We start from the raw sequence: 26,239 nt of genomic DNA, 5'->3' as shown, positions 1-26,239 counted from the left end.
GCTGCAGAAGTGACTTGTGCCCCAATCAATGCACAGAAGTGCAAACCAACATCTTACAAGAGACTAGTCCTCCCCTATAGAATATGTTCCGGAGCTCAGGACCTCCACACTGCGGCTTGAGAGCAAAAAGGAAGCTTTCACCCAAGGGAAAAATTACAAAATCATCAAAGTCCTCCGTTAATTACATTTTTTTTGCAGAAATTTATCACCAATATTCTCACAACCACCAAAAAGTCCAAAAACTTTTGACAAGGACCCACTGGTATGGGGAAAGCGCAGTACAATCTGAGGAGCTATGGTCAGCCAGAACGGGAGGGTTGTCCCTTACAGGAGCAGGCCATTGACAAACTACAACTCCCAGCATCCCATCAGAGCCACCAGGCTGCTGGGAGATGTAGTTTTGCAGCAGCTGAAAAGCGACAGGCCCTAGAGAGGATAAAAGACACTATGACCCCATGGGTTGGTGTGTGATGGGTGTTTATATAGATCATAACAGGCAAACACAAATCCTGCCGTAATTGCAAGTAAACACGACATGCAGGAGACATGCCCCTCTCCCTAATTACAAGGGTTAAACACCGGCGCCCCTCCTCCGCTGAGCTCTACCTCACAGACACCAGCGTGTAATGGAAAATGTGTATTTTCAGATCTTCTTTGAAAGCCTCACATAGGCCTCAGCTCAGGAGACCCACAATTTAAGAGTCAGGACAATGTAAAAGGGATCTGCCCCTCAGCCTGCTGGGAGTTGTAGTTCCACCACTGCTGTCGAATAGTAGACTAATGCTTTCTCACACTTGCTGCCGGGCACAGGAAAACCGAGTATGAATCGCCTTCCTGAGTACATTGTTTACTCTCTGCACACCGCTGAGACCTGAGCAAGATGACTTCAGGCGTAGGAGGGATTCCCACTCTGGGAAAGCTGAGTAGTAACAGGAGTCATCCTGCTTTCCCAGACTCCTGAGGCCCCAATCCTATGTGGCGATTGTATTGCATTTTAAATGCAACCCAATGTCTCCTCCTCTGTAGTAACATCGCAGTGTTACTTCAACAGGTGATTGCAGGAGGTGTAATCCTCCAAAGGTAACGCAGCCTAAATCTGCCCAAGTAAGTCCCATCATGTCGATTTACTACCTAAGGGTGAAGACACGCGTGGCATTTATAGGCCGTTTTTAGTTAGTGCGGTTTCAGATTGTAAAAAACGTGTGCGCTTTTTGAAAGCGCATGCGTTTTGTCCGGTTTTCTGAATTTGCGCAATTAAAAACAGACACAAACGCATGCTTTTTTTACGATCTGATAACGCACTAACTAAAAACACCACTTGTTTCTTCACCCTAAAGACTACACAACCAGGTAGAGCAGAACATTAAAAGTTTGGGATTATCCTTAGATTTGGCTGTGGTGTCCAAATAACCACACGCCAGGCTGTGGGCCGACACAAGGCACCCACAAAAAGAACTACCTATTGCAACAAATCTTTGAGATTCATCCCCAAATAAGTCCAGGCCGTGGTCTCTCGTCATCGCTTCCAAGGTGCCCTCAAAGGAAGTCAGGCAACAGATCCTTGCAAGACACCCCCACGGAAGCCAGGTGACCATCTCTTACAAGGCACCCCAGAAAGGCGGCCAGGTGACCCTACAGATGCCCCCAAAGGCAGGTGAATGTTCCCTTATGAGGCTAGAAGAATATCCCTTATGAAGCCCCCCCCCCCCCCCCAAAGGAGACACAGTCCATTACTAGGTGCTTCCAAACGGGGCTCGGGGACCATCCCTTACAAGGCACCCCCCAAAGACAGCCAAGTAACCCTCCCTTGAGACGCCCCCATTACCTTATGAGGCGCCCCCCCCCCCCCCCAAAAGAGGGCCAGCGGCCGATCCCTTTGGAGGCGCCCACCCTCCCCCAAAAGAGGGCCAGCGGCCGATCCCTTTGGAGGCGCCCACCCTCCCCCAAAAGAGGGCCAGCGGCCGATCCCTTTGGAGGCGCCCACCCTCCCCCAAAAGAGGGCCAGCGGCCGATCCCTTTGGAGGCGCCCACCCTCCCCCAAAAGAGGGCCAGCGGCCGATCCCTTTGGAGGCGCCCACCCTCCCCCAAAAGAGGGCCAGCGGCCGAATCCCTTTGGAGGCGCCCACCCTCCCCCAAAAGAGGGCCAGAGGCAGAATCCCTTTGGAGGCGCCCACCCTCCCCCAAAAGAGGGCCAGAGGCAGAATCCCTTTGGAGGCGCCCACCCTCCCCCAAAAGAGAGCCAGGAACCCACCTGCCCGCCAGCCAATCCGGGGGGACAAGAACCCACTGCCACCCACCACCTAGGGCAGGAGACCCCTCTGCACTAGATGCATCCAGGCCTCAGCCACCTCCACCAGGACCCGTCCTCACATCACAGGACAATGCTCCCTGCACCGCTCACTCCCGGGCTTCCTCACCACTAGCTGCCGGGCCCAGTGCGGCCTAGCCCGTCCCCCGCATCCCCGGGCTCCAGTACTCCCCGCGCCGCTCACTTACCGCCTGGTTCGGTGACAGCTCCAGAGCGAGGCTCGGGCCTCATAGACGGAGAGTGGAGACTGCGGGAGGCCCGAGTCACTGCAACATGGCGAGGAGGAGAGCGGCGGCCCGAGTGCTGCTACTACTACACCTCCTCCTCCTCCTGCGCACTGCAGCCTGGGAGACAGAGGGAGGAGGCACCAGGAGGCCGGACCTCTCCTCACTGCGGCCTCCACCTGACAGCCTCACCTCCACCTCACAGCCAGCACAGGGGGCCGGGGGACGGGCTGTGTGTGCCGGGGAGAGGAGGACCAGACATCTATATCACATCTCTGTCAATCTTTATCTTACATCTATTTATCGATATCAAAACAATCAATCTGATCTTATATATTTATCTCACTTATATATCTACTTATCCATGTGATACCTATCATCTCATCCCATCTACATCTATTTATCTATATCACATCTATGAATCTTGTTTCTATCTATCTCTAATGTTCACTTCTATGTCCTATCTTTTACTGTATTACGGCGTCATGCGCCATGTATTTCTATGGAGAGGGGGCGGGGGGGCACATGTTCCTCTGAATGTAGCCTAAGGCTACATTCACACATATGTATGGGGGACGTATATACTGCCGATATACGTCCCCCATACACTTCTATGGGCTCACGGCCCTGTACGGGAGCGGAGCGGTACGGTGCAGCACACATGCGGCACCGTACCGCTCCGTAGCCCGGGAAAAGATAGGACATGTCCTATATTTCTACGTAATACGACGCCGTGCGCTGTATCTTCCTATGGAGAGGGGTGGGGGTGAGCAGCGTACCGTACGGTGGGCATACATCATCTGAATGTAGCCTAAGGCTACATGCACTCTGCCGTGTGCCCGCCGTGCTATGGTATGTTGGACACATGGCAGCGCCGGGAAAGGAGCAGAGGATGAGCACTGCTTACCCCCGCCCCTCTCCATAGGAACATATGGCGCACAGTGCCGTAACACGGGAGAAGATAGAAAATGTCCTATCTTTTCCCCAGCTACGGAGCGGTACGGTGCCGTGAGCCCATAGAAGTGTATGGGGGACGTATATCGGCCGTATATACGCCCCCCATACATGTGTGTGAATGCAGCCTAAGGCCGGCGCCACACGTGGCGCTTTGTCTGCGCTTGCAAACGCAAACAAAGTCGCACCCTCCGGGGCGATCGAGAACGAGCCGTCGGTGTTTTGCGTTAATTTAACGCGAAACACCGGCGGCTCGTTCCCGATTGCAGGCGTTTCCATAGAAACGCCGATGCGATCGGGCCGAGGCCCGCCCCGGTGGGCGTGACTTTTTTTGCGTTTGCAAGCGCAGACAAAGCGCTATGTGTGGCACCAGCCTAAGGCTAAATTCACACTGCCTTGAGCCCGCCGCACCGTAGCACGGCGGGCACACGGAAGCGCGGGGAGAGGAGGAGGAGGTGAGTGCAGCTCACCCCCGCCCCTCTCCATAGCGATCTATGGCCGCGGCGCCGTAATACGGGAAAAGATAGGACATGACCCGGAGTGAGAGCACTGGCCCCGGGGGAGACATGTAGGCCGCGAAGGTGCTGCTCCCCGTCCTGCTCCAACTCTCCCTGCCTGCAGCTGCCTCCGTTTATGTGATCGACGGGACCGGGTGAGCGTGTGCTGTATGAGTCTAGGTGAGTGTAGTGTGTTTGCTGTGTGAGTGCAGTGTGCTGTGTAGTGTGTGTGCTGTGTGAGTGCAGTGTGCTGTGTGAGTGCAGTGTGCTGTGTAGTGTGTGAGTGTAGTGTGTGTGCAGTGTGAGTGTAGTGTGTGTGATGTGTAGCGTGTGTGCTGTGTAGTGAGTGTAGTGTAGTGTAGTGTGCTATGTGTTCGGTGTATTACCGAAATTTTCATAAAAATATTCCTCAAAAATGGTTAGAGGAGTATTTTTACCCTTCTGGAAAAATGTTAGTGCGACCTCTGGTTGTAGGTGTCAAAAACTGCCATGCACATTGCACTCCTTGAGCACCACGGATGTGTCCTATTACCTTCCGGTTTCCCTTCCGTCTTGTCGCACATTTCTCCACTAACTTCTCCGGTGATACATACAGTACCACCCACTGTGCCACCTTAATAGTGGTAATCCTGGGGATACGGTGCTGGACACACCTTAATAATGGGTCACTACTAGAGATGAGCGAACATACTCGTCCGAGCTTGATGCTCGTTCGAGCATTAGCGTACTCGAAACTGCTCGTTGCTCGGACGAATACTTCGCCCGCTCAAGAAAATGGCAGCTCCCGCCGTTTTGCTTTTTGGCGGCCAGAAACAGAGCCAATCACAAGCCAGGAGACTCTGCACTCCACCCAGCATGACGTGGTACCCTTACATTGGTTGGCTGGCCAGATCAGGTGACCCTGGGATAGACTAGCCCCTGCCTGCGCTGCTCGGATCATTCTGTGTCTGGATGCCGCTAGGGAGAGAGCTGCTGCTGCTCAGGGAAAGCGTTAGGCTGTTCTATTAGCTTACTGTTAGGCAGGAGTGATTCTACAAGAACCCAACAGCCCTTCTTAGGGCTACAATAACGTTATACTTTTTTTTTTTTTTTATTTGCAGCTAGTACCATATTGTGAGGAATTAGCAGGGGGACTTGCTACCGTTGTGTTTAGCTCTTAGTGACACACATATCCACCTCAAACACCAAAGTGGGACAATTTATTAGGGGTTTGATTTCAATTAGGCACAGTCTGCCATTTACTTTTTATTTTACGTTTATTTTTTCATAACTCAGCGTCATCTCATCTGGCATAGCAGTGTGCTTTCATACTTGGCTAGAAAATAGCCATAGGAGAATCCAAACGGCTTACTTACGCCTACAGTAGCATTATATATATTTGATTTCTGGTTGATCTGCTGGTGGCTGTCCTTGCTGCAGTGCATCTACTGGCAAATTGTGAGGAATTTGTAGTGAGACTTGCGACCGCTGTGTTTAGCGCTTAGTGACGCACATATCCATCGCAAAGACCGAAGTGGGAAAATTTATTAGGGGTTGGATTTCAATTAGGCACAGTCTGCCAGTTTCTTTTTATTTTACGTTTATTTTTTCATAACTCAGCGTCATCTCATCTGGCATAGCAGTGTGCTTTCATACTTGGCTAGAAAATAGCCATAGCAATAGGATAGCATCGTTTGGTTTTAAAAACTAAAAAACACAAAAAAAAAAAAAAAAAAACACAAAAAAAGTAAAAAAAGATTAAAGTTATAACTTTCATTTTCAAAATGTTTAACCCGAGGGCTAGGGGTAGAGGACGAGGGCGGGGACGTGGGCGTCCAACTACTGCAGGGGTCAGAGGCCGTGGTCCTGGGCGGGGTGAGACACCACCTGCTGATGAGGGAGCAGGGGAACGCCGCAGAGCTACACTCCCTAGGTTCATGTCTGAAGTTACTGGGACTCGTGGTAGAGCACTGTTGAGGCCAGAACAGTGCGAACAGGTGATGTCGTGGATTGCCGACAATGCTTCGAGCAATTTGTCCACCACCAGTCAGTCTTCCACGCAGTCCACCCATGTCACCGAAATCAGCACTCCTCCAGCTCCTGCACCTCAGCCTCCTCCCCCCCAGTCTGCCCCCTCCCAGCAAAATTTGGCATTTGAACCGGCATACTCTGAGGAACTGTTTTCTGGACCCTTCCCACAGTCACAAACCACTTGTCCAGTTGCTGCTGAGCAATTTTCCGATGCCCAGGTTTTCCACCAGTCGCAGTCTGTGGGTGATGATGACCTTCTTGACGTAGTGGAAGAAGTGTGTAAAGAGGTGTCCGACGATGAGGAGACACGGTTGTCAGACAGTGGTGAAGTTGTTGTCAGGGCAGGAAGTCCGAGGGGGGAGCAGACTGAGGGATCGGAGGATGATGAGGTGACAGACCCAAGCTGGGTTGAGAGGCCGGGTGAACACAGTGCTTCTGAGACGGAGGAGAGTCCTCGACCAGAACAGGTTGGAAGAGGGAGTGGTGAGGCCAGACGGAGAGGCAGGGCCAGAGCAGGTGCATCAGCGCCAAATGTGTCACGTAGTGAAGCTCCCGTGGCGAGGGCTCCCACGGCGAGGGCTAGATTTTCAGAAGTCTGGAGGTTCTTTAAGGAAACACCGGATGACCGACGGACTGTGGTGTGCAACCTTTGCCAAACCAGGATCAGCAGGGGTTCCACCACTACTAGCTTAACTACCACCAGTATGCGCAGGCATATGAATGCTAAACACCCCACTCAGTGGCACCAAGCCCGTTCACCTCCGGCCGTGCACACCACTGCTCCTTCCCCTGTGTCAGCTGATAGTCAGCCCCCTGCCCAGGACCCTGGCACAAAAACCCCATCGTCGCCTCCACGATCCTCCACAGCATCCACCAGCGTTCAGCTCTCCATACCCCAGACGCTGGAGCGGAAACGGAAATATAGTGCAACCCACCCGCACGCCCAAGCCCTTAATGTGCACATCTCCAGATTGCTTAGCCTGGAGATGCTGCCCTATAGGCTAGTAGAGACCGAGGCCTTTCGCAACCTCATGGCGGCGGCCGCCCCTCGGTATTCGGTCCCCAGCCGCCACTACTTTTCCCGATGTGCCGTCCCAGCCCTGCACCAGCAGGTGTCAGACAACATCATCCGTGCCCTGACCAACGCCGTTTCTGACAAGGTCCACCTGACCACGGACACGTGGACGAGTGCTGCCGGGCAGGGCCACTATATATCGCTGGCGGCACATTGGGTTAACTTGGTGGAGGCTGGGACCGAGTCTGACCCTGCGGCTGGTCATATACTGCCGACGCCGAGGATTGCGGGGCCTACCTCGGTCCAGGTCTTTCAGGCCTACTATGCCTCCTCCTCCTCCCACCCCTCCTCCACCTCCTCCTCCGAACTACCATCCGTGGGCATGGCGCCATCAGTCGCTAGCTCTAGGCACAGCAGCAGTGCCGTCGCTAAGCGACAGCAGGCGGTGCTCAAACTGCTGAGCCTAGGCGATAAAAGGCACACCGCGCAAGAGCTATTACAGGGCATTCCACATCAAACTTGTTAACTTTGTCGCCACCCTGCTGTGTAATCCACAAAATATACTGGCAAACTTTTATCATTTACCGATATTATTTCAGCGCTTCTTGCGCATCTGTTTACATTCCACTCACCCGCCATATCCCAAACTTATAAGAACGCTACTACACTTGATATTATACAAAAGGTTCTTAGAAGTGCTGTTTGGGGAGTAGCCTAGAGACAGGGGCCAGCTCCATCCCAAGATCCAACTAACATAGTTTTAACTGCAGCACCTTTAATCTACTACTAGTTCACTGCCTCCATAATAATAATAATAATAATAATAATCTTTATTTATATAGCGCCATCATATTCCGTAGCGCTTTACAAATCATAGGAAACAAATACAAATGTAATGTAACAGAGCACAACATTTGTATGGAACAACAGGAGTGAGGTCCCTGCTCGCCAGAGCTTACTGTTTATGAAGATGATGGGGTAACGAGGTAAAAGAATATTTAATGGTCAAGCCATTCTTCTTAGGGAATAGAACAAAATATAATAAATGGAATTGCTGTCGCTTGAACCACTCAGCCGTCATCTTATATACCAGGTCCAGGGTGAATGGGACTGCAGAGAAGTCTGGTGCCTGTTGGTTGCTGGATAACAGATGGGAGGACGACACAGGACGGGTTAGTAGAAGAGTTAAAACTTCATGCAGTTAATGAGTGTTATAGGCTTGCCTAAAGAAATGGGTTTTAAGAGCACGTTTGAAACTTTGGAGGTTAGGTATTAGTCTGATAGTCCGGGGCAGAGCATTCCATAGAATTGGTGCAGCTCTAGAGAAGTCTTGGAGACGCGAGTGGGAGGTCCGCACTAGGGTAGAGGTTAATCTAAGATCACTGGCGGATCTAAGAGCACGGGTTGGGCGATAGACTGAGATAAGAGAGGAGAGGTAGGGGGGTGCAGCATTATACAGAGCTTTATGGATGAGGGTTATTATTTTAAACTGTATTCGAAAGGAGACTGGCAGCCAGTGCAGCGACTGGCATGAACTGTAGGCATACATGGTCCCCTTATCAAACGAGCTGTGTCAGGCAGAATTTTGGGTTGTTTTCATGGCTTCCACAACAAACTTGTTAACTTTGTCGCCACCCTGCTGTGTAATCCACAAAATATACTGGCAAACTTTTATCATGTACCGATATTATTTCAGCGCTTCTTGCGCATCTGTTTACATTCCCCTCACCCGCCATATCCTAAACTTATAAGAACGCTACTACACTTGATCTTATACAAAAGGTTCTTAGAAGTGCTGTTTGGGGAGTAGCCTAGAGACAGGGGCTTGGATTGGCGAAAGATCGCCTGGCAGCGGAGCGCCAGCTCCATGCCAAGATCCAACTAACATAGTTTTAACTGCAGCACCTTTAATCTACTACTAGTTCACTGCCTCCATACATGGTCCCCTTATCAAACGAGCTGTGTCAGGCAGAATTTTTGGTTGTTTTCATGGCTTCCATGTTAACTTTGTCGCCACCCTGCTGTGTAATCCACAAAATATACTGGCAAACTTTTATCATGTACCGATATTATTTGAGCGCTTCTTGCTCACCTCCTTTGGTTCCTCTCTGCCACCCATTGGTTTGAAGCCTGAGTCCATTTAGGGTATGTCGCCATGCCACTCTCTAGCCTGCCGCTGCTGCCGCTGCCTCTGCATGCCGTCCCCTATAGTGTCAGGGTCAATTATTGGATGTTTTAGATGCTATCTAGCCTCATTCTGTCACTCTGTCATGGCCATGCTGTTGCCCATAATTTTGGCATAATGGTGTGATTAAGCAGCCTCAGAGGCATTCATGCATGCTGCCCCTGCTGTTTCCTGTCCATTTCCGTGGTGTTTCCATCCTTTTCTGAGGTTCCCAGGTGTTTGGCCAAGCTTCCCTGTGCAGAGCCTTGGTCCCCTTGAAAAATGCTCGAGTCTCCCATTGACTTCAATGGGGCTCGTTACTCGAAACGAGCACTCGAGCATCGGGAAGAGTTCGTCTCGAATAACGAGTACCCGAGCATTTTAGTGCTCGCTCATCTCTAGTCACTACATCAGCCTTTGCATCAGCTTATCCAAATCGCTAGGATTCTGTCACCCAAACGAGGACACTAAACCTCAGGCTGCAGTCACACGTTGCATCGCAATCAGCTATGAGGTGGTTTAACCCCTTAAGGACGGAGGGTTTTTCGGCTCATTTCTCGCTCTCCAACTTCAAAAATCCATAACTTTTTCATTTTTCCGTGTACAGACCTGTGTGAGGGCTTATTTTGTGCGTAACAAATTTTACTTTCCCGTAATGTTATTTATTTTAACATGCCTTGTACTGCGAAGCTGAAAAAAAATTCCAAATGTGGAAAAATTGAAAAAAAAAACGCACATGCGTCACGTTCTTGTGGGCTCAGTTTTTACGACTTTCACTCTTCGCTCCAAATAACACGCCTACTTTATTCTTTGGTTCGGTGCGATCGCAGTGATACCAAATTTATATAGGTTTTATTGTGTTTTAATACATTTTCAAAAATTAAACGAATGTGTACAAAAAAAAAAAGCGACGTTTTCATTGCTACCATTTTGAGGTCTGTGCGACATTTTGATCATTTTTTATTTCATTTTTTATGTGATGTAAAAAAGGTGTAAAAGTGGCATTTCGGACATTTGAGCGCCATTTCCCGCCTCGGAGGTCACCGCCGCCCGTAACCGTTTTTATATTTTGATAGATCGGGCATTTTGGGACGCGGCGATACCTAATATGTTTGTGATTTTTACTGTTTATTATGTTTTATATCCGTTCTAGGGAAAGGGGGGTGATTTGAATTTTTAATATTTTATTAATTTTTTTTATTTTTTAAACTTTTTTTTTCCTTTTTTTTTTCACTATCTTTTAGACCATCTAGGGTACATTAACCCTAAATGGTCAGATCGCTGCTACCATATACTGCAATACTTCTGTATTGCAATATATGGCATTTTTGCAGCACATTCATTACAATGAGCCACTGGCTCATTGTAACGAATCTGCAGATGCCAGATAGTCTCGGGTCAAAAGAAGACACGAGGCTACCATGGCAACCGATCGCCGCCCCCCGATGACGTTCGGGGGCGCGGCGATCGAAAAAAAGATGGCGGCGCCCGCGCGCCGCCGTCTTTTAAATGCCGCCGGCGACTTTGCCGACGGCAACGGGGGGGGTTTATAGCCGCGATCGGTGCTAGCACCGACCGCGGTTATTAGCGGTGGGGGTTTTATGCATTATACAAAAAACCCCACCTTTGTATGAAGAGGACTCAGCCCGTGAGCCCTCTTCACACATCCCTTATACCTCTGCGCCGTAGAGCTACGGCGCAGAGCGTTAAGGGGTTAAGGTGCAGTTTTGTTAATTTAACAAGTGAAAGACATTTGTGTAACAGGTTTCCCCTTCAAAATCAAATTCACCCGTTCAGTTCATGTTTTTCACCTGGTAAATTAACAAAAGCGCAATGTGTCACTGCACCCTCAGGGCGCGTTCACACGTTCCGCTATCGTCGGGTTCATAACGCGACGCTAGCGCACAGTGGGGCGGGGCTCGGGCCAATCGCATATGCGTTTCCCGGGAAACGCATGCGATTAATAACCCGATCGCATGCGTTTCTCTGGAAACGCATATGCGATCGCCCCAAACTCCGCCCCCTCTGCGCTAGCGTCGCGTTATGAACGCAGCGCTAGCGGAACGTGTGAACGCGCCGTCACCCTTTAATGGTGTGGTTTCAGGACAACCCGTGTCCATATGGACATTGTGGAGTCGCTCTGACATTACATGGATGACAGAGTCAGAGAAGCTGGACCTGGGGGTCGTCTATTTCCATAAAAATCCCAGATCCAGCTCAGTGATAGTGTACAAAAGCCCTTAATACTTTTCTTACCTGATACGTTCAGCAGAACAAGCAGATGTCACATGGTTCCGGGACTCATCCTCCAGGATTATTGCTTAGCTCTTGTTGGAGCGTTGCTGTCCTTGGGGACATCCAATAGCTATTTATATACTGGAGAAGAGGGATCTCCCTCCATGATGTTGTTAATGCACAAAGGGAAATTCCAGGGATTGCCTAGGAATCTTCTTCTTACAGCGCTCCCCTGTGGCAGAGCACGTTCACCCTTCTTTATCATATTGGATGTGTGCGACTATGACCTAGAACCTTTTAGAGACCGAGTGCCCAAACTACAACAAAAACCCATTTATCACAAAGCGACAACAGCAATTTACAAAGTAATTTATTGCTCCCTGTCCTGTCACAGCTTTCAATCGTATCAGCATCCTGAGGACACCAATACAGTAGAAAAAAGGAGAAGAAATTCTGAATATTAGCAGAGCTTCCCTCAGAGTCCCTGGAACAGAAAGAATTGCAGAGTCCAGAGCAGAAGCTCCAATCAGGGCCGGCACCAGCAGTGGGCATACCTGGGCAAGTGCTGGGGCCCAGAGCTGCTGGGGGGGGTCACATAAAGCTGTATGGAATCCATGGGAGTGAGGGGGGGGGGGTATATCTAACGAATCCATAGGGTGTAAGTGGGGCTTATATAAAATAACCATAAGGGGGCTGTATGGGATGATGAACTAGGGAATATTTAAGGGAACAGGAGTCTGTTGTAGTTTCTGAATTTTTAATGCTGCCCCGTGAGTTCACTACAAAGGGGCCCACTGAGGCTCCGTCTCCTAGGGGCCTACTGAAACCTGGAGCCAACTCTGGCTCCAATGATAATCCAGCCCTGTCCACACCTTCTCACTCCTCCTATAGTCCCAGGCAGCCAAGGATATGGCACTTTAAAATAGCACTGAGTGCGGCACGTCCTGGACTACCTCAGACTGCAGAAGACAGGTCCTTGGGTGACTGTCTGGGTTTGTCACCACTGGCATAAACCAAATTGTGATGGAGATTATGTGGTTATGGTGCTCAAAGATCATTGATCCATGTGGGGAACTAAGGCTATATTCACACTGCCGTTGCCCGCCCGTACCGTACCGGGCAACGGCAGTGTACGGGGAGAGAAGGAGGAGGTGAGCGCAGCTCACCCCCGCCCCTCTCCATAGGAATTAATGGCGCACGGCGCCGTATTACGGTAAAAGATAGGACAGGTCCTATCTTTTTCCGGGTACGGAGCGGTACGGTGCCGCACGTGTGCATTGGGTGGTATTCATCAAACTTTTAACATTTATTTTCTGCCTTTTTTTGCCTGCTTTGTCATAAGTTTCCATATGTGGATATATGAAAAAGACGCACATTTTTGTATACAGTAGTCGCGGTTCTGTGCTCAAATAACCTCCAGTCCAGAGCAGGTGTAGGCAAGGGGTTGCTTAAACATTTGAGACTTTTTGACTTTTCCTACAAAAGTCTCAAAAAACCAACAGACTATAAAAGAAGAAAAAAAACCTCACATTCCTCATTTATCAACCATTAAGGTTGAGGTCAAACGTACCGCTTTGAATCCGCACAGGGGGAGCGTGTTTCCATGTGTTTCTATGGAAACCTATGTGATTGGTAACCAGCACCTGATTCCGTTTCCAAACTTAACGCACATCCTCAGATAAATCAGGACATTGCAAAACTTTTCGAAAAAAAATCCCACAAACTAGACATACGTTTCCAGACTTAAAGGACACCTGTCATCAGGTCTCTGTCACTATTTCTGTCAGTTCTACCTGTTGGAGCAGCTCACAAGGATCCCATCCCAGCCTTTATCTAGTTAATTCATACATTAATCATTGTAAAATTATATTTTCTTTATTATGTAAATGAGGCTGGTCACATGGTCAGAGGCAGTGATGTCACTGCTGTTACCCCTCTCCTCTCCTCCCCTGCTCATGTCTGTGTGTAATGTATAGTAAAGCATTGCTATTGTCTGTGCTTTATCTGCTGACATGCTCCTCCTAATACACATGTGTGGGACACAGACATCAGCTACACAAGTACCTGACATGTTCTGCTATAATATGGCTGCCTGGAGCTGTTGTATCTCTCCTATACACACACAGGCTGCAGGGGGCGCCAGCACCAGGAAGCACATGGAGGAGTCATTAAACCATTAATATACCATTATATAGACTGTCAGTCATGTGTATAGGAGTATCTCATACACGCAGGGGGCGTGGCCACTAGCAGCAGGAAGCACATGTATGAGACATTACACCATTATACCTCACATCATTATACAGGCTGTCAGTGATGTGCATAGTAGTATCTCGTACACACAGGCTGCAGGGGGCGCCAGCACCAGGAATCACATGGAGGAGACATTACACCATTATACCTCACATCATTATACAGGCTGTCAGTCATGTGTATAGTAGTATCTCATACACACAGGCTTCAGGGGGCGCCAGCACCAGGAAGAACATAGAGGAGCCATTACACTATTATACCTCACACCATTATACAGACTGTCAGTCATGTGTATAGGAGTATCTCATACACACAGGCTGCAGGGGGCGCCAGCGCCAGGAAGCACATGGAGGAGCCATTACACCAGTATACCTCACACCATTATACAGGCTGTCAGTCAAGCACTGGGGGTGTGGCTGTACCTCCCACTCATGAATAAGCTGGACAGCTGAATATGATAATGACTCATTGGACATTTCACAGGTCATTTGCATACAGCTTTAGGACCTCATTGCTTAAGTTTACAGGCCTGTAGAGGGACAATGAAGGGATAGAGGCAATGCTCTCTAATGGCAGTTTATGAAAATATATTTAGTTTAGGGGGTTAATTTGCCTGACAAGTTATCTTTAAGATAAATGTCCCCCAATGAGCTACTTTGATGGGAAACCTTAGCTCCTGGCATCATGTAAATGTTACAGTGACCACATACCCAGGGTCGGCACCAGCACTGGGCATACCTGGGTAAGTGCCAGGACTTCTGGGGCAGAGCTCACATAAGGATGTACATAATGAATTTATAGGGCTTTGGGGGCTGCATATAAAATAACCATAAGGGGTATGATAAAATAGGGAATATTTTGGGGAACAGGAGACTGTCTTGGCTTCTGAATTTTTAATGACCCCCGTAAGTTCAATGCAAAGAATCTCCCTAGTGAATCCTGGAGCCAACCCTGCTCGTACCTTAATTCCCATTAATGCCCAGACATTCCTGCTTCCATCTACCAGGATGATGAAGATGAAGCAAGGGTGAACATTTCGATCCCAAACACACAACAAGATGTCAAAGAAAGAAAATAAGGCTTCTGTTATGGCCCAGGGGATCACCTGAATCCTACAGAAAATCTGTAGAAGCTACTAAACTCCATAGAAGGAGCTCCCAGAACCTTCAGGATGTGAAGATGTTTGTGTGGAAGGATGGGACAATATTCCCCCTGACCAATACAGGACTCTATTGTCTCCATACCGGAGGCGTTTTGAAGCTTTATCACCAACAAAGGCCCCATGCACACGGTCGTATAAAAATAGCTGTATATACGACGGGAATACGGCCCCATGCATTCAAATGAGCACCATGGCCATACGTGTACATATTGTCCACCGTACTGTATGTGAGCCGTATAAAAATATAGAGCATGTCCTGTTTTCCACCGTATTTCTGTTTCATACGACCCATAGTAGTCAATGGAAATTTATAAAATACGAGCTAAATACGTGCTACATATGGCTGTGCACCGTATGCTGCCGTATATACGAAGCAGTGGTGCATTGTCAGCAGTGTCAGCCAGCCCATAGTCAGCCATCCATCATTTACCAGCCCATAGTCAGCCATCCATCATTTACCAGCCCATAGTCAGCCATTCATCATTTACCAGCCCATAGTCAGCCATTCATCATTTACCAGCCCATAGTCAGCCATTCATCATTTACCAGCCCATAGTCAGCCATTCATCATTTACCAGCCCATTGTCAGCCATCCATCATTTACCAGCTCACTGTATTTTATACAGATACGGTACGGAGACGGTGCAATACGTTGCCATACTGTTGCAATACGTCCCTTATTTACAGCCATATACAGAAAACTGTACCGTAGCATGACGGGCACATGACGCCGCCCGGGAGAGGAGGAAGGGATGACCGCTGCTCACCCCTGCCCTTCTCCATAGAGAAACATGGCGCACGGAGCCGTATTACAGGGAAAGATAGGGCCTGCTCCATGCGCCCATTATATACGCTGGTCGTATATATGTCCCCCAACGGCCGTGTGAATGTAGCCTTAGTATGAACTAAATATCACGCGTACCATACTTTTATCCTTTTCTCATCCTTACACATAATTATGGACAGCTAATGATGAATTTGTGTCCATTCAGGACATATTCATACTTGTTCTTTCTGAGAATGCACGGTTTTCAGGAGTTGGGAGGAAAAGCCCTCGGCAAAACCAACATAAACCTTATTCAGTGGTTTCTCTTGTCTTGGAGACCGGTTACCTTGGATCCTTGTGGTAAGAGGGAGGAAGCAGGATACAATAATCAGAGATGAGTCCTCTCCGATCTATAATTCATGCAGCGTGAGGTGTAACAGGAGCGTGTGCTGTTAATCATACCGTCTTACCCTTCCACAGATTTATAGGCACCTGACCCTAGTTCACCAGGGAACATCCAAAACAAAACAGCAGTAACCACCGCTTATAATAGACGCCGGCCCTGCTGGGAATTTAACACCTGAACACAATGGAGCCTTTAGTCATATTTTATAAGAGGCACCTAATACAGACATTGTCTGCCTGGACTCCATCCGGATCTCTATGTATATAATATCCATGGATCAGAGATGTAATACGGGCAGTAAAAGAACACAGGAGGGTACATGAGGTGACAGGTGAAGGGGCACCATGTGTTTCATATTATATATGTGCAACATCCCCCACCGGGGCCTAGCCTTTTCTTGGAGGCAGCCAGGGCCCAAAATAACAGACTGGCTGGCTATTGCAGCCTCAGTGATTGGTATGGGGACCGGAGGGCTGTCCTACAGCCTGGCAGGTCTCCAGCAGGTGGTGTGTGCAAGAAATAAGGAGGCATATGCCGAGGTACTGGTTCTCCCTGGGCAACCCCTGAGTGTCTGTAAGATATGTCCCTGGGTAATGGCCAAGGATCAGACAGAGGCAACATTGTGCAAATCAACTTACAGTTCTTTATTGAACAGCAGACAATGGCCAAAGATGATGAAACAGCAGATTCTTGGATGCTGGAGTGGTCATGGAGAGTTGGTCCGCAGGAAAGGTGCACCAGCCTGATAGTGGATGCAGGCTGGGCTGGTTCAGTTGGAACTGAGTGCAAGTGGTGGAAGCTGCAGTTCTGGGCTTGAGTCTCCAGACTCGTCCTGTGTGTCAGGCACTAGGCCTGAGGCACTAGTAGTCCCTGGGATTAATGGCTTTTACAACACTGAAGGTGTGCTACTCACTCTCCTTGGGATAAGACCATGCAGTCTCACTGACTGCTAAGACCTAAGACCATGTGCTCTCACCCAGCAGGTGTTTTCTACAGCTGTAACGCAATATTACACAACGGGGCACATTTACTTACCCGTCCTGACACGTTCCCCAAAAGTGCATTGTCTGACCGGAATGCACTCTGCCTCTTCCTTTTTAAAAGAAATCTATGAGTACACTACACTAAAATTAAGCTAAACATACTTACCTCTTCTACTCTTCATCCCGATCCTGGAGCTGGTCTTCTTTAATCTTGACACATTGTGGTTGCCTAAAAAAAAACTTATTAAAAGCAGCCCGGAGCACAGGGAGGCGATGTCCGTCACTCCCAGCTGCTAATTATTCACTCCCCCGTATGACGTCTCCTCCCACTCCCATCATAGCAGAGATAGCCCGTGAGAGGAAAGAATAATTAGCAGCCTGGAGCTCAGAACATCACATTCCCATGGTCCGGGCTGCCTTTTCAGGTGATCCTGATATGGTAAGATTAAAGAAGACCAGCACCAGGATCGGGATGAAGTGGACAATAGGTGATTATGTTAAGCTTCATTTTACTGTAGTGTAGTTGTAGATTTCTTTAATAAAATAATACTCCCTGCCTGGAGTGACCCTTTTAGAAATGTGAAGCAGAGGAAATGTGTTAATCATGAATAGTAGAAAACATTTGAGCAGTTTTTTTTACTGGTCATCTTATTGGCACATAAGACCCTGAGCCTTAAACAAAGGAGTATCTGTTACTCACTGGTTACATTCACAAACACAGTTTGTTCATATACTAAAGCTGAGGTTTCAGACAGCCAGCTGACACATTGGCATCATGGATAAGGTCCAAAGTACCTGCCTCTGACACATCCGGGAAGCATGGAGGCTGCCAGCTTATGGACGCATACCGAGTGATACAGGTGGGTAAAGAAGGCAATGTTATATCTGTGCCATCGTCCGTAGGTATATGTGTAGTGGATGAGAGGCTCAGGTGTAACTCTTGTCCGTTTTTGGGCCTCTTTCACTCCCAAGTCATTCGCGACAGGGTGAAATAAGAACGGGGGCTGTGTACTGACAAGGTTTCCTCTGGCGCACGTCAACGTAGGCAATAGGCCACCAGTCCAGGTCGCTGGTTGTATCTATCTGGCAAAGGCCTGGGTTATGTAACTTCAGGCAGGAGAGATGGATGGCTGCAGGCAGAAGGCCTCAGACACATCTGCTTCTCAGGAAAAAATCTCAGAACTCCCTCAGCAAAGACCCAAAACTTTCCAACCACAAGGGGTTTTATAGCTTCCATTGGAAGTGGTCAGTTTAGGGATTATCCAACCAGGAACTTTGTACAATTTGGGGCAGATTTATCCAGCTGTCTGAAAGTCAGAATATTTCTAGTTGCCCATGGCAACCAATCAAGGCTCAGCTTTCATTTGACCAGTGTTCATGAATATTTTAAAGGGGAGCTGTGATTGGTTGCCATGGGCAACTAGAAATATTCTGACTTTCAGACAGCTTGATAAATCTGCCCCTTTGTTCTAAATATGACATCTCATTGGTCAACATAAATGATATTCCCTTTACAGGCAGAAGTTGAGCAGCTGCAATACCAAATGTAGACAGTAGGTGACGTCGCTATCATATTAAAGGAAGCCATGGTCTAGTATGGCCAACTAATCCCACAATCTGTGTGGTTTAATACGATGTTACCTTTAAGAACATGTTCTTTGCCCTAAGGGAAACCTACCATGAGGAATCTACCATCAGAAGTAAATCTGAAAGAAACCTTATTTTAGTGATATGTAAATAAATTAACTGCAGAGGCTACTGGGGCGTGTACTAACCTGGCAGGACACTAGGAGCTAAGGCTGCTCCATGCCTCAGTCGCCCCTGCAGTTCATTTACATATTACTAAAATTAAGTTGGGTTAGGTTCCAGGATTATTAAATTACAGATTAGGGCAGACGCAGGAGGAGAAATCTACCATCACATCTACTTCTGAGGGTAGATTCCTCATGGTAGGTTTCCATTTAAGGCAAAGTACATGTTCTCAAATGTAACTTCCTATTAAACCACACACATTGTGGGAATATTTGGCCATGCTTTTTCCATATCTTGAGGACATTGGAAGTGGACAAATTTCGTAACGTAACCCGTCCGCCAGGCCATTACAATTACACCTAGTGGTGGCAACGAGATTGTTAAGAAAGACCCTGAGTCTGGGCTCTGAGTGTTGGCCTTTCTCTAGGCAGTGCTGACCTGCATATACATCTTCAGGCTTCACTATTATTTCTTTGGTGTAGGCCCTTCTAAACTTTAGCGAAATGTGTGAAAAGTCTTGTCAGTAATTGGTAATTCAGTACCATAATTGGCTTTTAAGAATGGCCCAATGCTCATGCTATGCTCAGCCAACTGAGGGACACTACAAAAGTTTTCTGTAGCTAAGAACTTAAGAATTGTGTAGCGCAAAACGCGTTTTTTTTGCCATGTATTTTTAATGGAGAATTAAAGTTTAGTGGCTTTTATTTATTTTTGAGTGTCAGAGAAATTCCATTCTTTCTTTGAAGAAAGACTGATTACCTTGTCTCCTGCCTCAAGCCACTGGATCTTGGGCTTCTTCCAGGAGTCTACAGATGATAAGAGAGATGTAGAGTAAATCTCCAGGATCTATACTGAAGATAATGTAGAACACTTCTGCTGCACTATGATGTATTAATGTATATTTTATAGGTTTGTTTATAATATATTATTGTATTGATGTCACATGACCAAGACCTTACACACATTTCGATGGGGATGCAGGAGATATCTGTAATAGAAGTCCCATAGAAGATGTCACGGATGCTCTCGCGATCCTTGACACGGATCGCGGGCACACCCGTGCCCCTCTCTGTGGCGCCGCTCCCCTGGCCTGCACTTACCTCTCCACAATCCTGCTCCCTTTCAGGCTAGGCCGCGCGTGTCCCCGCTCCGTAGGGCGCACGCACGCCGACACTTGGAGATTTAAAGGGCCAGCGCACCGCTGATTAGCGCTGGCCACTTCCTGGTGTCCTTAAGGACCGGATGGTCCCATCATTCCCTGCTGGATCTTTCAGCTCAGTAGCCTTAGAGAAAGCTTCCTTGCTGTTCCTGTGACCTTCCTTGTTCCCATTCCCTGCCTTGCCTGAGTTACTGTTGTTTGACCTCGGACCTGACCTGTGACCTTGCATCTCTGCCGCCATCCCTGACTACATGCCTGTATCTGACCTCGAGCCTGGACTCCGATTCTGTACCGCGACCTTGGCTGCCACCGTGGGCTAGTCGCACCTACGGAACGACCTGGTGGCACCTGTTCTTCACCAGAGCCCGCCACAAAGCAGGATGGTCTTGCTGCGGTGGGCTCTGGTAAAGACTGGGTGCCACTTAGATTCCGGTCCCATCTCCCGCAGTGGTCCAGGGGGTTTACTGACCCCGAGTCCTGACAGAAGACAATGGAGCAGGTCAGGCAATGACTGTGTTCAGCAAAAAAACAGCTGCTCTCTCTACTACAGCTCAGTGTGATATCCTTATGTCCACCATGTCACATCATTCAACACAATATATGATTTATTGGCAGTTTTTTTGACAGATCATTAACTATGATGATATAAAACTTGTCATGTTCTTTGTACATTTCATTTTAATATTTAACTTTGGTGTTAATTGCCAATGTGCTGTCAAAGAGTGCAGCGTATTCTCCTCTCTTCCAGAGACATCTGATCGGAAGACAACATGGGAATGAAGGAGACTGTTTCTCCTGATGGAAATATGGATAAGGACACTGGGAAGATCCATCTGAAACGGGAGCTTGGACTGATAAGCGCGGTGTCGATGATTGCTGGCACCATGATTGGCTCTGGGATCTTCATGTCTCCTCAGTGGGTCCTGTATTACATGGGTAGCCCAGGGGCCAGTCTCTGCATATGGGCTGCTTGTGGCCTCCTGGCTATGCTCGGAGCTCTATCCTATGCTGAACTTGGAACTGTCATTCAGGAATCTGGAGGAGAATACATATATATTTTAAGGAACGTTGGCTCCTTGCCTGCCTTCCTCCTAGCTTACACCTCCGTCATTGTGGTGAGGCCAGCTGGCATAGCCGGGGTCTCTCTGAGTTTTGCAGAATACGTTGTGGCGTCTTTCTTCCCAGATTGTCCTTCTCCACAGGTCGTCATCAAGTGCACAGCGGCCGCCTGCATCCTGGTCCTGGCTATTATCAATTGCATGAATGTCAGACTGTCCATGTTCATCATGAACTTCTTCACCGCGGCCAAGTTGGTCGTCCTGTTGGTGATAATTGTGGGGGGCATGGTCCTTTTGTTCAAGGGGAACACCCAGGTTTTACAGAACGCCTTTGATAACACGGCCACCGGATTTGGTCCTGTCGGGGTGGCTTTTTATCAAGGGCTTTGGTCCTATGATGGATGGAATAATCTGAATTATATAACAGAGGAACTGAAGAACCCTGAGGTTAGTAATTGTTCCATCTTCTTCTCTAAGGGAGAACTTGCTGGACGGTTCTTACCGGGGGAAGCTGCAGACCAAAGGGAAAGCTGGAAAAAAGATTTAACTAATTATGAAATGTAATTTATTGTTGGAGTTACACCTTTGTTTTTTTTTGGATACGACCCATTCTTTGTCACACTTTCTCTTGGTTTTAGGTGACCCTTCCTCGTGCTGTGATGATTGCTATCCCTCTGGTCACATGTGTTTATCTTCTGGTTAATGTCAGCTACTTTGCAGCGATGACTCCACAAGAACTTCTGACATCAGATGCTGTTGCCATCAGCTGGGGGTCAGTCCATAAATTGTGATTTCTATTTACCCCTGTGCATGTTATTTTCCTTATGTGAAGCATTTCTTAAGTGAGAACATTTCCTTCCACCTTTTATCAGTATGTTTTTGAGACATAAGAACCTGTACAGAAATCCCCTCTCCATCCTAAGATCCTACAATATCAGGACAAAAAGATTAATAATTGGCCCTAAAAAAACATGGTGGCAAACGAGTTCCAAGTCTTGTTGGTCTTGGTAGTTAGGAATATGTTAGTGACAACCAGCTAGAGGAAGGGGCACCGTTTCACTCCTTTGACCTCTATGTTCTGACAGTAAATGGGGGCAGCTGGATTAGGAACAGAGTGGCTGGATTAGTTGTGGCCTACCCGTGGATGTCAAAGTCCTGGTGAAGGCCTCATCCATAACTGTGAGGGCCAGCAGGATGAAGTAAGAAGAGGGGGAGGCAGCAAGATAATAATCTTCCCTCTGGGGTACTCCCTGTATGTAGGTAACAAGTCCCTTCTGATGGTTTTGGGGAGGCCTGTGATGTAATTAGCTTAGCCAGGAACTATCACTTGGAAACACACAATTTTTTTTATCAGCAGATCTTGCAGACAGGTCAACAGGCTGTGCAACGCTCCACTAGGATGGCAAGCAGGGGTCCAGTTAGCAAGCTGAAGTGCAGTAGTAGAGATGATTACCTCAGTCTTGGAGCAGTGGTCTCCTAGGCTGGATCAATTTCCTGGGAGCCAGATCAACTCTGCTGCATCTGCAGCATACGATCAGCAGAAGACTAAGAATATCTACAACCCAGAACAGCATTTACAGTCTCTAGGTCTCAGCCTCTGCACGGTTCCAGGGATCTAGCCAATTAACATCCTGCATTCCCTCAGGCGAAAATACATTTAGGATATACTAATATAAATAACACTTTAACTATTTGGTAAAGGAACAGAATACATATAAACATATTGCACACAAATGTACCTATTTCTAGCACTAAGATCTATTGTTACAATGTACTAAACAATGCAGCCTAGATCTGGAGATTTCTAGGGGGTCTGAACTTGGATAAGCTGGGTTGCACTCCTTAGACAGCTGGATCCCTGAGTTACAGAGCTCAGTAAGTTAATCAGTCCTACTGGGTCTACTCTAGCGAGAACACCAGACTCGTAATAACCCAACTCCAGTACATTATTATTATTAATACAAAAACTAGAGAGATCTGAACCAAGTGGGAGGAGGACTGTGCCCCTTAAGGTTCACAATGTATATGGATGATATTACATATGTCTTACTTTCAGTTACCCCAATTTCCCATCTGATTGAGTATAATAACCCATTTTCTGTAGATTGAAGGTGCTGGGGACTTGGACTTGGATCATCAGTTTGGGTGTTGCACTTTCTACATTCGGGTCTGCGAATGGAACTTTCTTCAGTGGAGGACGAGTGTGTTATGTGGCGGCCAGAGAAGGACATCTGGTAATCCCCAAATTTTAATGATTCTCATTGTTTAATAAAATAAACCTAATTTGGTAAATGTACATACAAATTCTTTAGAAAATGTTTATCTTTATAAGATACTTATAACAACTAGTAAAAACAACTACTGCTGAATATTTCTGGTTGGCTAAAGAACAGACCACGCCCATCGAGGCAATACTCTATAGCCATTGGCTGTAGCTATAGAGAGTCTTCCTTTTTGTCACAATATCCAAATTCTATGTCAAAGATAGAAGTAAAGATTTCTAAGGAGAAGGTCCCCTGCACTTTTCACAGAAAATAATTTTTGAGAAATTAATTATTTTTACATGATAAAAAATGCTTGTTTTTTTTTTTTTTTGCAGCCAGATGCTCTCTCTATGGCCCACGTCAAACGCTTAACCCCGTCTCCTGCCCTGATCTTCACATCTGCCATCTCACTGATCATGATCATTCCGGGAAATTTCAGTAGTATCGTAAACTTTTTCAGGTAGGTACATGGGCTTAGAGGGGTTGTTAACATTCAGCAAATAATTGATATTGTTTGTGTAATGAAACGTTATACATTTTTCCAGTATACTTTCTATATCAATTCCTTCAATTTCAGATTGTTAATATCATGAGCCATGCACCTGTGTGACATCACATGACCAGGGATATAACGAGCCGTGCACCTGTGTGACATCCCATGACCAGGGATATAACTAGCTGTGCAACTGTGTGACATCACATGACCAGGGATATCACGAGTAGTGCACCTGTGTGACATCACAAGGCCAGGGATATAACGAGCCAGGCACCTGTGTGACATCACATGACGAGGGATCTAAAGAGCAGTGCACCTGTGTGACATCATATGACCAGGGATATAACAAGCCGTGCACCTGTGTGACATCACATGACAAGGGATATAATGAGCCGTGCACCTGTGTGACATCTCATGACAAGGGAGCGGCGTTTATTCACAGGAAGTAAACAAAGAAGCTTCATATAGAATGACAGCAAGCAGAGATCTAGAAAACCACGAGGAATTAATATAGAAAGTATATTGGACAATTGACTGACAGCAGACTATTCTTTTTCACCTTTGATAACACATGTACACTTGGTGAAACTGAGGCAGGATTTATATGGAGTTCACATATATATACACCTATATATATATATATATACACTATACCTCTACTAATCCTTGTTTGCTATCAGTTTTACAGCTTGGTTGTTCTATGGTATCACAATTTTCGGCCTCATATTTATGAAGATTAAAAAGCCGGACATCCCCAGACCATATAAGGCAAGTAAAACTATTTTATAGCAAATGGATATGTAAATTTAGCTTTTACAAGCCGGGTTTTTGCCGCACACGATCGGATTGTGGGACATCGGCGCCGGCATGCACGCAACGGAAAAAGGGGGGCGGAGTGGTGGTGGCTGTCGGAAAAGATTTCACAATAAAGAGGGAATTCTAGAGAGGACATTTCATACACTACCGGAGGCTGCTTCCTAAAGAGTCTAAAGGGGTTGTCCGAGAGTTCTGAAAAAAAAAAAACTAAAGGTGGCCGGGAGGGGGCTGCTTAAAAAAATAAAGATCTACTTACCTTCCGATGCCCACCGGTGTCCCGCACTCAGCTTCCTGGGCTCAGCTTCTGGTCGGACCCGACAACCTTCCGGCCCGCATTTACAATGCTGTGAATAGGGACGGGTAGGCGTGGCCGGCCGCGTGGCCGGCCAGCTGAATCCAGGTAGCTGAGCGCGGACCAGAGCGACAGCAGCGCAGGACACCGGAGGGCACCGGAAGGTAAGTAGATCTTTATTTTTTAAGCAGCCCGCTCCCGGCCACCTATAGTTTTTTTTTAAGAACTCTCAGACAACCACTTTAAGGTTGGGCTAATGATTTAGGGGAGATGGGGCAGATTAAAACTGCCTTGGGTCCCGCGCTGTATGAATATTATAGTCCCTACAAGTCTGGAATCACTTTCTACATCTGGGACTAGAATCGGCTTCGTAGAGAATGGAGGATGTGTCCTTTTACCTGCTTTGGAGAACCTTCAGAAGTCCTGAAATGGCTCTTGTGTACTGAGAGAGGAATTCATGGATGAAGGTCCTCCTCAGTATGAAATTTGGTGGGTGGTTTAGGCCACGGACTAACAGCCCAAACGATATATAATATAATCCACTACCTTATGTATTCATTTATATATTTATTTGTCTCTATAACTGAAGGACCTGATGCCCAGCCCTCATAGGCGTGCACCCGCTTTTTGTTTACTCATTGGGGCACATTTACTTACCCGGTCCTGTTGCAATCACCGAGGTGCGTTGTCCGATGAGAATGAAGTCCGGCGCGATACACTAAGATCGTGCGCCCGATATCCTGCATGTGTCGCTTCCCCGCTCAGGTCCGACGGAGTTCATCTTCTTCTTCCTGGTGAATGTAAGTGCATTGTCTTGCGACACAATTTGAATTTTAAATCCCGCGCTCAGTCCGAATCCACCGGGTTGTCCGGCGGCCACACCCCGATTTGTGTCGCATGAAAGTTTGCGCCAGAATTCGATCACGTGCGCCAAAAAGCCCTGTTAAATGCGGCGCAAATCAGAAATATGCTTGGATCTAGTATTTATCTATGTGTTATACCTAGTAAATGTTACATCCTAGAGATATATGCAGGATGGTCAGACACCACACAGGTCATAGAAACTGCTGGGACTTGGTGCAATCTCGCTCTACAACATTGTGCTCTCTGATTGGCTAAGTATTACTAGATGACCCACATGTTCTTCAGTTCTTGTCCTAACCATCACCTTCCTCTAACCTTCCAGGTCCCAATCATAATCCCAGTGATCGTTCTCATTGCCTCGGTGTTCCTGGTGTTGGCCCCCATCATCGGCAGCCCTCAGCTGGAATATCTCTACGTGGTCCTCTTCATTCTTAGTGGAATGATCCTGTACATCCCGGTGGTCCGCTATAGATGGTCTCCGGGTTGGTTACATTGTGTCACACTCCATCTGCAGCTCCTCCTGGAAGTTGCACCGGCCGATAAAAATGACTAAGAAATTGA

The 26,239-nt window shown here is 47.5% G+C and overlaps 2 protein-coding genes across 6 annotated transcripts in view; one reads left to right on the top strand and one right to left on the bottom strand.

Annotated features, from left to right (window-relative positions):
- PUM2 (pumilio RNA binding family member 2) overlaps window positions 1-2,746 on the bottom strand; it is a 28,595-nt gene extending 25,849 nt beyond the window's left edge. Inside the window, exon 1 of one of the 2 annotated variants that reach the window (XM_072143652.1) lies at window positions 2,497-2,746. The gene's annotated coding sequence lies outside the window, so the exon portion shown is untranslated. Of the gene's footprint in view, window positions 1-2,417; window positions 2,474-2,496 lie in introns of those variants that run through there. The other variant, XM_072143653.1, reaches the window with a different exon arrangement.
- LOC140122612 (b(0,+)-type amino acid transporter 1-like) lies at window positions 1,504-26,239 on the top strand. Of its 4 annotated transcripts, none has more exons than XM_072143656.1 (7): window positions 1,504-1,654; window positions 20,637-21,393; window positions 21,585-21,718; window positions 23,051-23,180; window positions 23,546-23,670; window positions 24,387-24,474; window positions 26,001-26,239. In XM_072143656.1, the coding sequence occupies exons 2-7, from the start codon at window positions 20,659-20,661 to the stop codon at window positions 26,229-26,231; spliced, it is 1,443 nt and encodes a 480-aa protein (XP_071999757.1). In that variant the 5' UTR covers window positions 1,504-1,654; window positions 20,637-20,658; the 3' UTR covers window positions 26,232-26,239. The 4 variants fall into 4 exon arrangements, with proteins under 4 accessions (XP_071999757.1, XP_071999759.1, XP_071999755.1 ...); XM_072143658.1 differs by lacking the exon at window positions 1,504-1,654 and adding an exon at window positions 17,614-17,837 and having other exon boundaries at window positions 20,639-21,393; XM_072143654.1 differs by lacking the exon at window positions 1,504-1,654 and adding an exon at window positions 17,614-17,837 and having other exon boundaries at window positions 20,610-21,393.

Source organism: Engystomops pustulosus, chromosome 3, assembly GCF_040894005.1.
Source record: "Engystomops pustulosus chromosome 3, aEngPut4.maternal, whole genome shotgun sequence".
NCBI classification, from domain to species: domain Eukaryota; kingdom Metazoa; phylum Chordata; class Amphibia; order Anura; family Leptodactylidae; genus Engystomops; species Engystomops pustulosus.
Note: the sequence above shows the minus strand (reverse complement) of the source record. Positions and strands in the feature narration are given on the sequence as shown.